Source organism: Astatotilapia calliptera, chromosome 4 (genome assembly GCF_964374335.1).
Source record: "Astatotilapia calliptera chromosome 4, fAstCal68.1, whole genome shotgun sequence".
In the NCBI taxonomy this organism is placed as follows: Eukaryota; Metazoa; Chordata; class Actinopteri; order Cichliformes; family Cichlidae; genus Astatotilapia; species Astatotilapia calliptera.
The window spans coordinates 7,335,111-7,348,938 of NC_137425.1; the positions used below are offsets into that span (position 1 = coordinate 7,335,111).

Below are 13,828 nucleotides of genomic sequence, written 5' to 3' on the forward strand. Positions count from 1 at the left end.
GATTCTTTTCGTCTCCCCTCCAAAGCAGACAGGGCACGGCGCGCGCGCACGTGCTGAGCTTAAATCCTTGATTGATGAAATCATAATGAGAAGACCCCGATGGCCGTTTAATCCTCCCAGAGGAAAAATTCTAAAACTACAATAAATGCAATCAGTTTTTATCACAGACTCTTAAACTTTAATATCTTTTCTATTTTAATTCGGGGTTTTTTTGGGTAACAGTTGTTTTAATTGACTCAAGTCCTCCAGTTTATTTCCATGAAGACTCTCGGGAAAATGACTGAACTGCATATTTCTGCGATATTAAAACATTTAAAAAAAAAATGCATGGATGTATATAAAGAACACAGGAGAAAAAAAAAGTGTCGAAACTATGTCTCATTCTAAAGAATCAAATTATCTTCATAGTTTACTTTTGTCAATACAAAATAAATCTTCCCTTTAATTAAAAAAAATACTATTCCTTCCAGTTTGAAACACTTTTTTTAGTATATAGTTTTTTTTAAAATGGTGTACCTTTTATTTTCTTAAAGCAAGACAAAATAAATGCCACCCCCCACCCCAGTGACAGTTATGCCTGTGTAAAACATCTCTGTGCCTTGGCCAAAAAGACTGACAATTGAGTGGCAGAAAGGCGATTTAATAACTCATTCTTTTCTGCAACACAGGGCTTAGATTTTTTTTCCATACAAACTGAAGATAGCAAAGAAAAGAATCAAGTACCATCCTGTACCACTTGCTAAGCATATTCCAATTGATTCGGAGTAACATCAGTGTGACAAAGGTATCTGAAAGAAGGCGGCAGACATTTAAAAAAATTAAAATAAAATTCTCTAGTAAGCCTGAATGACTGAAGCCAAATGAATAAACAATGTCAAGACACATACCTTGCAGTCATCAGAAAGATTGACAATTCATTTAGATTTCAAAACAGAAACAATTTGATGAAATTTCCAAGCACAACAGAATGGCATTTACCATTCACATTTATTGTTTAAAGAAATCACATGTTTTCTTTGATGTACAAGTGACTGTTGCTTTCCACTCATTAAGTGCTTTCACTTTGACATAACTTGAATCTTGACAGAATTTACTGCACTGACAATTCTCAAAACAGAGTACTATATATATATTTTAGGTTATCACAGAGTAATAAACCCCTTCACTTCCTTACATAAAAGGACTTCATAAATTTAACCATCATAGGTCTCTCACTTTGTCTCCCACCATACTGCCATCAGCAGAGCCCAGTCCTGATTTGGTTAGAGAAATAGTGGGAGGAATGTGTGTGATGTTGGGAGAATCCTTTATTGAATCCTCCAACCACCACGTCCATGGCCTATGTAATGGCTGGAGACAGTGAGGGGAGGTGGTAGACATGGGTGTGACATTATCACTGGGGCAACTGAAGCAATGTGCCCTGTCCGGAGGGCAGGTAAGTGACATTGCGGGAGCGTGACAGCTGAAAGGCGATGTCTTCAGCGGCTTCCAGCTTACGAAGCTCTACCAGACCATCACCAGCCTCCATCAGAGAGTTGGCAATGAGTAAAGCAGCCTGAGAATCTCCCTCTGCTGAAATGATGGCTGCCTGCTTCTGTTGCTCTGCCTAAAATGATAAAATGAAAACGATAAAGCTGTATGCACAGTTTTAGAATGCGCTCATAGTACAGGGATTACATGCAATGTTAGAAGTACCTTTTCTACAACGAAACGGGCTCTCTCTGCCTCTTGCTGGGCCACCTGTTTCATCTCAACAGCCTCTGTGAATTCCTTGCCAAAGGTCAAGTGTGTCTGAAAGAACACAATACAGCAGGTTACTGCAGTTAAACACACAACCCAAGGATAGTATAAAACAATGCTGCATAATTTTCCATCAACTTCATACCAGTGAAACATCATCCAAGATTAGGCCGAAGGTGGAGGCTCTTTCTGTGAGGTCCTCACTGACCTGCCTGGACACAAGCTCTCTCTGAGTGATGAGCTCACTAGCATCAAACCTAGCCTGAGAGAGAGAAACATTAAGCGCTTTTTGACTCTGTTCATTATACATTCAGCCAATTTGTTTGGCCTTTAATGGATTGTTACTCACCACTACAGCCTTTAAGACCTCTGTGGTGATAGATGGCAGCACCCTCTCATCATAATCCTCACCAATACTGGTAAAGATGCGTGGCAGCTGGTTTGTCACTGGCCGGAAGAGGATACGCAACGTGATGTTAACGTTCTGCAGATCTGTAGGGTGAATGGTTCAGACCTTAATCACACTGTATACATTGGCCTACACATTAAAACAAGTGTTTGTGTTCATGGACTAAAATTTTCTGTGTAAAATACAAACAAACAAGTTCCTCCTTTGGGAATGTTTACACAGTTATCAAATCAAATGAGAGTTGTGGGTTCAAACATTCCTATTTTTCCACATTCTTAAATCAAACCTGTGACAGTTTAAATAACACAAAAGCAGCATTGCAATGAATCATGTTACAGTAACCTCTGACACATTATAAGGGCAATAATATAGCTATCAGAATAGTGTGTGTGTGTGTGTGTGGGGGGGGGGGGGGGGGGGGGGCAACTGAATCAAATAAATAAAAGGTAGAACATGGCAGGAAGTTTAGTCTCCAGATTTAAATTCCCTCAGCTGTTTTGGGATGCACTGAGGCCAAAACTACAAAGGACATTCAACACAATTGAATGTTTTCTTTTGTATTAGCTAGTTCAACAAAACCTACAATTCCAGGAAAAACCAATAATGCAGCGGCTGTGAACTTATATCATGGCAGACTTTCTTCATCAGGCTGTGTGTGTGCGCAACACTAGAAGGGGGGAGTGCATCATTTCACTTTTCTTCTGTACAAAATGTACCTAGTTTAGTCAAGAGCAATGTTCGCTCTAAGCTGAGTACGTGAGCAATCGCGCACTGCTAACATGGTCTCCCCACACAGAAAATCTGCGCTGTGCACAAAAAAAAAAAAAAAAAATCCAGCCTGAATTGGAATGAAAGTAAATACATGTATTTATTTTATTTCGCTGATTTTCTGTGCGCGTAGACTGTGTCAGCAGTGCACGATTGCTCACGGGCTCAGCTTAGAGGGAACAGTGGTCAAGAGGCGTATGTGACATTAAGCTATAAATGCTTTTTAATGCTACAGCTAAGAACTAGAATGATTGTAGTCATGAATTCACCAAATAAATAAATAAACTTAACATTGCCATTTAATTCTGTATATTCAGAAAGTCCATTTAGGCCATTTAAGCAAATCAAGGCCAAGTAGAAAACACTTAAGTTCTTGACCAAATCAAATGAAAGAGACTTTGCCATAAATCAGGACAAAGTATAAAAAAAAACATTTATAAAGCCCTATAAGCACATACCTTGTGAAAACACAGTCACCAACTTAACCAAACAAGTGTGCAACAAACAACTGATGATAGATTTAAAAAGTAGGTCAACCCCAAGTGTGACGTCGAATAATAGATCTCAAAACCATCATGATCTCAAAACTTAAATAACCATGGTTTGTGAGAATGCAAACAATACTGACAGGTGGTCAAAGTATTCATCACTTTGTAATGCCCTTTAGAGACTTTTGAATTCTTAATGGAAAGCCCCCACGGCTATTCTTATTTTACCATATGAATATTTTTTTTCTTTCTTCTTCTTTTTTTTTTTTTTTTTTACTGCATTTACATTAGAATGCAACACAACACACACAACTGTAACAATGGGTTTTCTTTGTTCATATTACTAAGACACAGCTCAAGAGGTTTGTGTATGAACATATTTGCTCAGTTAAGACTCTTTATTGCTCTTACAAAATATAACTTCAGCTAGAACAAACTGATGATAATGTCTTTTAGAACATTTTAGATCTCAGTGCAGAGTTGCCATGGCATTCTAGCCAGTTAAAAATTGAGCCATCAGACAGAACTTGCTAACCCATTAATTCCACTTCACAGCATTCTGGGTTGAAATCAAAACAACTTGTAAGAGCAAAGCACGCAGTTCTAGGGAAAAATCTGGCTACACTGCCACTGTAGAAGGAATGGCAAGATTCATCTGAAGAGTGTCTCAAATTTAGAATATGGCACTCCATGATTTTTTAATTTATTATTATTTTTTAATTCTAAATGTTTTTGTTACTGTTGTACACTTTATTTCAGCATACACCGAGTTATATAAATTTCAGTAACAACTGGAAAATTTAAGTGTTCAAAAACATCTGACATACCCTCTACATGTCTTTTAATGTTAGAAAAACTAAACATTTAAGAGTGGCTAATTCAAGTCTTCACCACACCACAAAGCTAAGCCTTCTTAGTTTGACAAACACTTAATTTGCAGAAACTAAAGTTCCTTGGAGTGCTTGCATACCTTTGCTGCCTGTGATAACAGGCACATTGCGTGGACGGGAGCGGCAATCAAAGATGACAGGTTTCTGAACCCAGGGGATGAGGAAGTGGGTTCCCTCACCAACAACAACATCTTGAACACCTCGAAACCTGTCAAAGATCACAGCCCGGTGACCTGCATCAACTGCAACGAGGAGGACAGAGAATCACATATAGAAAAAATAGTTTAACATGAAAAATTTATTTTTTAATTTTATTTTTATTAAGAGATAAGATAGAACTTTATTAATCCCTCGGGTGGATTCCTCTGGGAAATTCAGTTTCCAAATAGCACAGCACCAACAGAAGTTACAGAACGTGAGCAGAATACCATATATACACATATATAGATACAGAGACATATATAAATAAAGAGTATACAAAAGGGATAAATAGAATAAATAGGAATAAATTCAAGGTCAGTTTTTCTCGTTTATGATCTGGAATGCTGATGAATTCATCAGCTTAACCAAACAAAGGCAACTAATATAGGTGCTACACAGAGTAGACCAAAGGCATCCTAAATTAGCAAAAGAGGTTAAGTGTAACCCTAAGTGTAATACCAAAATCTCACTTCAGAATAACACATGTTCGTAAAACTAAAACAACTGCTTTTCTCATCTGCATGCAACACTATCAGGTAGCTAGCTATTCATTAGCTTTTGCTGCCTTCCCAAACCTCTTGAATTCTTTCGGAAATGTGGTTTATACAAAATATATATTTTTACCAAATTAATCATTTTTATGCTTGATGACTGAGCATGTTTTCCTATACATGTAAAATTCCATTAGACCATGGATCTTTCTAGGACTCACCGTTGAAAAGGGCTGAGTTCACGACACCTCCACCGATGGCGAGGGCAAGCCCCAACTTCCCAATGGACTCAAATAACTTGGCCATGACAGCAACCTGGTGACAATGAAAACACTTTGAATGTCTTTCTACACATCTCCACCTCTACACCTACGCAATGCACCATAATCCTGTGACGGACCTTGGAAATCCAGGCTAAATCCCCTCTTTCAAATAACAGTTGGCTTTGGCCTTGAGCTGGACTGACACCAAGGCTGTGGTTGTTAGCTAATTTGGCTAACTAGCTAGCATTAGCTTATCTACTAACTGAACTGAGACATCTTGCAAGCACATATAACTAAACAGAGCACCGCAGCTTAGATTTAAGGCCGATGCAATACTACAGATAAGACAATAAGATACGTAAAACGATTAAAAAGCGTGCGACAGGTAAATCCAAGTTGCACGCCGGGTGACTGCACGCATGTTATCCCACGCTGATGCAAAGTGGTCGCTCGTGTTCGTTTAATCTTGTAACACTACCTGTCTTGTAAATAGCACATAAAACGTCTCTCCGTTTCACTTCCAATGGCTAATACAATGACATTTCGATAAAAAGTTAAGTAATTTTACTGTCACACACATAACGTATGTCATAACTTACCTCACTTTGCTCGGATGTCTGTGACCTCCACCGGACACGACGTACAGCACATGAAATATCTGCTACACAGCGCCTGCGCACTGGATGAAGCAACAAAGCATCTGATTGGACGTAACAAAACAGTCTTCTTCTTCTATGACTTAGTCAGTATTCAAACTAATTACTGCCACCTACTGACTGCGGCTCGCCTAAATATAATTAAAATACATTATTATCATCCGCTCTTGGCTTATTAAAAGTGATTAAAATGATTAAAATGTAGAAAACAGAACACATATTGCTACATAGCATCAGTATACTGGTTACTAAGACTCAGACTCAAGACTGTATTTTACATTCCTTAGACAATAACGTTTTGGCTCTTGTTGTAACTAGAGGATGTCAGGGAGGTCAGACTATTATTATTATTATTATTATTATTATTATTATTATTATTATTATTATTATTATTATTATTATTATTATTATTATTATTAGTAGTAGTAGTAGTAGTAGTAGTAGTAGTAGTAGTAGTAGTAGTAGTAGTAGGAATACTAGTATAAGAGTAGGGTGTAACTGGAAAAGAGAGGTAAGAGGTATGCTCCAGAGCGTCAAATGTGTCAAATGTAAGGCCCGGGGGCCTTACTCCAATCTGCCCCCTTAGACTGATTTGGCAAACTTGAAGGAGGACATAAATTTTGGCCTTTTACCTGCATTTTCACAAATCTTACAGTTCTTTCTACTGATAAAGACCATGTCATTTTCATACTACATTAATGTAATTAAGTATTAGATTTGCAAAGAAATGACAGTTCTTGTTTCAGTTTTTTTACAATGAGTCAACAGCAAAATAAAAAAAACTACTTTTTCTATGAATTAACAAGAACTTTCAGTTTTATAATTACTTGAAAATCTGGACAGTGGGCTACCAGAACCTTTCCTGTATTTTTATACATTAATTAATTAATTTATTTTCACAAATTAAGCCCAAAAAATCGTGCTGACAGATTGAGATGGCAGATGAACCACCGTAGCCACCCCTAAAAAAGGCAGATGAAAGAAGAAACAAATAAACAAACAAACAAATACTACTACTACTACTAATATTAATCATAATAATAACCACGTATAAAGGAACAGTTTGGGAATTTGTATGATACAGATAATAGACCCGCAAACTTCTGCACGCACCGACTCACATGACACTTTGTCGCCCCCTAGCGCGGGGAAGAAAAATCGCACAACCGGTAGTTTCACTTTTCTTCCATTGCTCGTAAAGAGTGACGATCTTTGAAAGAAAGCAAGAAACGGTCGTGGAAGCGTTTTAAGGTCAGTGATGATTGCAAATCTGAAAGATATCCAAAGAATGCGACACACCGTAACTGCCTCGGGCGCAAATAGAAGATCTGTCGATATGCGCTAAGAAGATTGGCAGTCGAGATGTTTTTGATTTTCTCTACTTCCTTGACAGTCGTCTGGCTGCAGTGTGGCTTTTCTTAACGCTCGCAGATGTGTTTTCACATCGTGTAGACACGAGCACACAAAAGCGCTTCTTTTTCGCAAGTTGAATTAATTTTTTTTATTAATTTGATCAGATTTATTTTACAATTAGCACAGGTGTTGGCAACTTTGAATCCAGTAACATCTGCCGTGTATTACAAGCAACATCTGGTTTAAAAAGGCATTTTAGAGCAGCTTATTATTTGTCAGTTAGTTACAGACTAGTCGTGGGAAGCAGGAAGAAGGGGAGTAAGGGGCGTTAACCTCACTGGTACAATTTTACACACGAAATTTACACTCCTGTTGATAGTGGACAAACATGTACGCAATACACGAAGTCTACGCGTTTTCTAGTCTTTCGTTTCCACATAGCAGTCTGGATATCTCAGTAGTTTTGACATTACAATGATATTTTTTTTTTGGTGTTAGCCTGCTGTTGCTTCAAATAACCAGCTGCAAAGTGTCTAGACATTTTTTCCCTACAATTTAATGAAAAATATTCTCTGTTGATGGAAACTGAGGATAGTTTTCTGTGTTGATGTACTTTCCTGGTAACCCCCAACAGAGGGAGTTGGACTATCAAATATGTTTCAATTCCTATTCACAGTTGTGGGGTCTTTCACTGAGAGATGTCATGTTCTAAATTTTAGCCATCATCATTTTGATTTTCATGTTCACCATTAATGCAAAATGAAAACATTTTAGTGTTTAGCCTTGCATTCAGCTTCGAGTTTTCTCCTTCTCACAGCAACAGTGATTGTGTTTCTTCCAGCAGATGGCAGAACCAGGCAGGACTGTGAAGGTGTGTGGACTGCCCACAGACATCGAGGATAACACACTGAAAGACAAGCTATTGATTTACTTCCTTAGAAAAAGAAATGGAGGAGGGGAAGTAGACTCTGTCACCTTCCTCAAGGCAACGCCTCTGGCTGCTCTCATCACCTTCGAGGACAGCGGAGGTCAGTAGGTTCAGTGTATGTTCACGTCTCCTCATCTGCTGTGTAGATCAGAGTGATTACTGTCTGAATAACTAAATGTTCTGTGTCAGTGGTCTTTCATTGCAAAAATACTGTTCATTAATCAGAATCAGAATACTTTATTAATCCCGAAGGAAAATAGGGCGGATTAGTTACATATTATACTGACTGTATTAACACTAAACAACTGTAAACCAACCAAAGATGGCATTCATTTACAAAAGTAATACACTGTACTACACTGTCTGCTGCCACCAGTGATTTACACTAAACTGGAATGTTGGCATTGAAGTCAATGGAGTGGCCAGTTGTAGAAACACTTAGTCAGGATGCTTCACAGACTGTGATTGATTTCTCTCTGATGACCCCTCTCGCACAGTGGCACAGAGAGTTATTCACCACAGGCTACACGTTCTGGATGTGGATGGGAAGAAGTATAAGCTCACGGTAACTGAGCATTGTGAAGATTTCGCTCCAGATCAGGTAGATTTAGCTGCTGCTCTGCACAATTTCAACAGATACAGTGTAAAATTATTAGTAATTAATTTGTTTTTCTCTTTTCTTTTTCTCATCATCATAGGTCGTCTTAAGCTTATCAGCAACAATTGACTACAGCAAGCTTCCAGGGGGAATCATGGCATTGACAAGCCTTCTTCAGAGCCACCACGATGTCCAGATCAACTATACTGCTACTGAGAAATGCTCTACAATATTTGGCTCTTACTCCACAGTGCAGGCAGCTTTGGCACAATTACTGGGTCATCCTGGAGGCTCAAACTCAGCAGAAAACTCAAAAGACTTGAGTCAGCCTACTTCCAGTGGTTTCCGGTCTGTTCAAAAAGCACAGAAGCATTATACACAGGAGTCAGAAGATCAGAGCAGAAAAGCCAACAAGCAAAGAGACAACAAAGAAAAAAATCACATTGACAGGCCAACTGACAACTACAGTTTAAGTTCAGAAAGAGACCTGACACCTGGTGGTTATACCTGGGAGGACACTGGTCAGGCAGATGGAGCTGCTTTGCAGCATTCTACAACCTCTGCGGATGATTTCTCACTAATTATGGATGGAGACATGTTTCAGTACCTACAGAAACACTGCCGGAAGGAATACCAGCATATCCTGAAGCAGTATGGGGTTGAAGTGGTGGATGTAACAAGTCAGGGTTTGACCACTCTGTTTCTGCATGTTACAGCAGCAGTTGGGGAGGATGGTCTAGAGGAGGAGCGCTTGAAGATAGCCAGAAAGGCTATAAGTCAGCTTCATGAGGACATTGAGGCCAAAATCCGTCGATCCCAGCTGCCCAAAGCTATCCTGCACCCCAGTGGAGGCCTGCAAAGGGCAATTGAGAACTTAAGTGTCAGACTTCCCAAACTTATTCTGAATGAAGATGAAAAAAATATTTATATTATTGGAAGCAGTAGTGATGTGTCAGAGGCCAAGCAGTTTCTTCTCCTGGACAATGTTAACCAGCGAGATAAAAAGGAAGATGTAGCTAGTCTCCTGAGATTTCCCTCATATGGTTCAAGTTTATACCCTCAGACTGATGAGGAGAGATTCACTCTCCCCACACCCTCCACTGTAGCATCGGGGGATGATAAGCTAGATGAGATGCTGAAGTCAGAGGAAGATGAACGAAGAGCTGAAGGAGCCAGAAGGTATAAACTAGCTGCCCGGTTTAAGGATTCTGGGCTAGCTGCGTTAAGCAGTCGACCAGCTGACTTCACTTTACGAACAAACTCATCTCCCAGCAGACAAACACGCCAAGGGCCAATGTTAGGGTATGATGTACTCTCAGAAACAGCAGGGACTTCTGGTGAGGCAGTTTCCAGAGCAGTACCCCAAAACACAGGAGGAGACATTTTGTTCAAGACTGGATCTAGTTTGGCATCTTCCTCGCTTCAAAATAGAACCTCTTTGAATCCAGATTTAACAGATGCTCGACCTAAGAATTCATCATCCCCTTTTAGTGGTACACAGTCCAGTTTGTCAGGAAGTCCTGCACCTCAGTCTGCTGGATCCAGATCCACCTTGAAGCGAGCCAGTAGTTTCTCAGGAACGCCTCAGCAGAAGGCTCAAGTTATGAGTCAGAAGAGTCAAGAAGATAGCAGCAAGTCCACAGTCAGAGCCAGGGGCAGGTCTTCTAGCTTCAGTACCCAAACAGGAAGGGACAAGCAGGAAGTCTATACTGCAGATCTTACAGTATCCAGGATAATGTGGAAACATATAAAAGAATCATACAGCTACCGAGTGGAAGATCTAGCTTCTGATGTCCAGTTAAAAGAGAGCAGCTTAGGTAGTCATGAGCTGACTGTTACCATAAGAGGAGCAAACTCATCCAAAGTGACTTCATGTCATCTAGGTTTGCAGAAGCTGGTTGACTCAGTTAGTTCAGACTTCTCTGTGCAGGAGGTGTCCTTGTCTGAACTGGGTATCACTGACAAAGCAGATGAAACCTTACAAGCTTGTTGTTCTGAAGTGCGGAGCCGCTTTAAGAAGGTTACTATCGAGATATTAGCCAAGAGCTTATATCTTCTTGGTCCACGGCAGTTGTGTTCCCAGGTAGGTGCTACCCTGCGGGAAGTATTTTCTGGAGACTCGGCTCAAATACCTGACAAATACCAATATTCCCCAACTTCTTTTCAAATGAATGAAGATAAAAGCACTAGCTTGCACTTTAACAGTAACTCTCAGGTGATTAGAGAGAGCCAACCAGGCAATGCTGATGGTACAAGTAGGAGTCGGGAATGGAGGACAACCTACAGAAGTGACTTTGGTGGGAGGGAGATTGTGAGTGGATCTATTGGTCTGGCAAGGCAAGATCATGTCATTAAGGAGAAAGTCAAGCCTATAGATCCAATGGAGATGGATGGACAGAAGGCTAAGTCATTTGTCAGTCAGTCTACACCAGGAAATGATAGTGTGAGGGGTCTGAATGGTGTCGGATCAACATTAACCCGCACTGAGAAAGGGACCACCTTACCTGCTACGCAGATAGGCAGTGTAGGTCAAGAAGAAGCAGAGATCCAGAACACCCCAGGGGAAGCCAAACCAGGCCAGGAGAGGCTGGGGAACATCTGTGTTTGTGGAGAAACTGGGATATCTGTGCAGAGAACAAAATGTGGAACTACTTTTTGCTCAAAGTGCTTGGACACGGTACATGTCCGCTGCAGAGTTTGTCATGAGACGGAGCAGAAACCTCGGGGCATCCTGGGCAAAATTGTAAAATCTAAACTAAACATCACTTTGCCAGGTTACAACAAGTTCTGTACTATCAAGATCACTTACAGCATTCCTGATGGTATCCAAGCGGTGAGTGGCTTAAAAACATTTCTCGCTGATATTTTGTTGTGCTTTATCTGAATGAGAAATTACACTGGCGCACCTTCTAAGCTTTCATTTCAGAGACTACAAATGAGACAGAATAAGAAAGGCTGCTCAGTTAGGACCTTTTCTTAAATCCGTTATAAATAGTTCAATTCTGTACAGAGCCCTTGTTACACATCAGGTGTGTGCAGACATATTAAAGCTCTGAGTTATGATTTCTCTAATTTTAAGCATTAGTTTGTCTTTTACCTGTGTTTTAGTTGACTCCTACAGGGTGTCAAGAAAGAATTAGCTAAACTTCAGAGGCATATTCTGATTCACATTGTTGCTATGAGTTCATATATGTGTGTTTCTTGATCGGCTGAGATCTGCAGATATCAGCCAGTATTCATTATTTTGTTGTTAAAATAAAATAGGCTGCAGTTACAATTCTGACCTTCTCCTGCAAAATAGCATGCAGCTATAGGCTGCCTTTCAGCTTATACACTGCAATACCGAGACCTTGTTCATGACTGCGCTCTTTGTGTTGCGTTTTATCAGGATGGGCATCCATCTCCTGGAAAACCATTTAAGGGAGGGCTATTTGAAGCCTACTTTCCAGACTGTCAGCCGACAAAGAAGCTGCTGCCCAGGCTGGAGAAAGCCTTCAGGCAGGGACTCACCTTCACAGTGACAGGCAAAGGGACAGATGCAAGGGTGACCTGGGACGGCATCCCACACAAGACCAGCTTACAGGGAGGCAAATCAGGGTGAGTGAGGCCAGCGAGGATGTCTGAGAGAGCTGCAGAATTAAAGGTCATAGTCAGTCCATGGACCTGACCTGAACAATGTTCTCTTTGTCTCTCTCAGGAATGGGTACCCAGATTCCACTTACTTGACGCGCTTGTCTGAGGTCTTGACCTCCCTTGGAATTGAGGAATCAACAGAAAAGCCCCATGATTAAAACATGTAAAAAATGTATTTCTTCCTTGTTTTATATATAAAAATAGCAGTATATTGGCGATCTTTGTGTTTACAGCACTGTTTTGCGGTTTTGATTAGTTGACAATCACACTTTGTTATAGTGAGATGTTGATATCTGACCATCCTTTAATTGTAGTCTCTTTTAAATAATGGAGTCATTGAAGACTGAATTTTAATTTTGTAACGTCCTTTACCAATTTTCTTTTAACAAGTTGTTCAAGAGTGAAGGGCCTATAGTATTTCACATGACAATTTTTTTAAAATACCGTTTCAGGTTATTTTTCAGAACAAATGAATATTAAAGTCTTCAATATGCACAGTACTGTATAGACCAAATAATTTGCACCGCACTGTGTGATTGTAGTCATCATTTAGTTTAGGAACAACAGACAGTAATTTGTAAAATATTCTGAATTTAATAAATTAATTGTCAAAAATCTGTCTTTGCTTCTGGGCACAGAAATAAAAAAAGCACATTTCCTGTCTTTTTTTATTATGCTTTTTTTTATTAGTCCTGGAAAACATGTAAGGCATATGGTAACATTACACACTGAAGCGTTACAAGCTCTAAAGGCCATGTGGAGAACATGGCACCACGCAGTAAACCCAGAGTCAAGCACAGAAGCAGCATCAATTCAAAGGGTTTAAAAAACAAAGTTGAGACGAGAAAGTGTGTTTGCAACCATTTAAAAACAAAGAAGGGGAAAAAAAAAAAAAGAAAGGACAGAGTTTCTGTCCTTTCTTGTCCAAAACAAGACAAGAAAGGACAGAGTATAGGAAATATAGAAATCAACCTGTTGGGTATGCCTTGTAGAAAGTTACCAGCGGTCACTGACAGGTGTGTAGTAGGATGGATGTGAAGTGGGTTTCTGAAGCATTCCCAGAGATAGGTTAAGATGTCTTGTAAATGTACCAGCTTGCCATGGAGGTTCCCATGCTGAAGGGTCTCAGGTGACGCAGGGGGGCAGCAGGCTGGCATTCTCCTCTCTCACACACACCACACAACTACATGACTACTAAACTAATGTGAAAGACACAGAACGGTACATACACACGCCTTATTTTGTTGTTGTTGTTGACTAAACATGCATTCTAGTACTGTACATGACACGCCCAGCCAGGTTGTACTTCCTTAGCATCTCTGCAATGCAGCTGCATTGCAATATCTCAAAAACGACTGCTAAGGATAATAGCTGCAGGCAGATGTGGTCGTTTGAGTTCGTAGTGTAGCG

General features: G+C 40.0%; 2 protein-coding genes across 3 annotated transcripts; one reads left to right on the top strand and one right to left on the bottom strand.

Annotated features, from left to right (window-relative positions):
• Window positions 1-624: 624 nt before the first annotated feature.
• phb (prohibitin) lies at window positions 625-5,924 on the bottom strand. The gene is made up of 7 exons (XM_026164324.2): window positions 5,850-5,924; window positions 5,209-5,302; window positions 4,376-4,537; window positions 2,090-2,232; window positions 1,886-2,002; window positions 1,696-1,791; window positions 625-1,606 (listed from the first exon to the last, which is right to left on the bottom strand). The coding sequence occupies exons 2-7, from the start codon at window positions 5,291-5,293 to the stop codon at window positions 1,394-1,396; spliced, it is 816 nt and encodes a 271-aa protein (XP_026020109.1). The 5' UTR covers window positions 5,294-5,302; window positions 5,850-5,924; the 3' UTR covers window positions 625-1,393.
• A 1,110-nt stretch (window positions 5,925-7,034) lies between these two features.
• On the top strand, window positions 7,035-13,078 carry LOC113020388 (uncharacterized). Of its 2 annotated transcripts, none has more exons than XM_026164316.2 (6): window positions 7,035-7,157; window positions 8,104-8,287; window positions 8,685-8,788; window positions 8,886-11,618; window positions 12,174-12,382; window positions 12,483-13,078. In XM_026164316.2, exons 2-6 carry the CDS (start codon window positions 8,104-8,106, stop codon window positions 12,574-12,576), a joined length of 3,324 nt encoding a protein of 1,107 aa, XP_026020101.1. In that variant the 5' UTR covers window positions 7,035-7,157; the 3' UTR covers window positions 12,577-13,078. The 2 variants fall into 2 exon arrangements, with proteins under 2 accessions (XP_026020101.1, XP_026020102.1); XM_026164317.2 differs by having other exon boundaries at window positions 7,059-7,157; window positions 8,101-8,287.
• Window positions 13,079-13,828: the final 750 nt, after the last annotated feature.

Bases quoted from the DNA above. Each gene is read 5' to 3' on its own strand.
- LOC113020388 (XM_026164316.2), top strand. From the start codon at position 8,104: ATGGCAGAACCAGGCAGGACTGTGAAGGTGTGTGGACTGCCCACAGAC. The intron at 11,619-12,173 runs GTGAGTGGCTTA...GCGTTTTATCAG, and splicing joins TTCCTGATGGTATCCAAGCG to GATGGGCATCCATCTCCTGG. The intron at 12,383-12,482 runs GTGAGTGAGGCC...TGTCTCTCTCAG, and splicing joins TTACAGGGAGGCAAATCAGG to GAATGGGTACCCAGATTCCA.
- phb (XM_026164324.2), bottom strand. From the start codon at position 5,293: ATGGCCAAGTTATTTGAGTCCATTGGGAAGTTGGGGCTTGCCCTCGCC. The intron at 4,538-5,208 runs GTGAGTCCTAGA...TCCTCGTTGCAG, and splicing joins GAACTCAGCCCTTTTCAACG to TTGATGCAGGTCACCGGGCT. The intron at 2,003-2,089 runs GTGAGTAACAAT...TCTCTCTCTCAG, and splicing joins AGGTCTTAAAGGCTGTAGTG to GCTAGGTTTGATGCTAGTGA.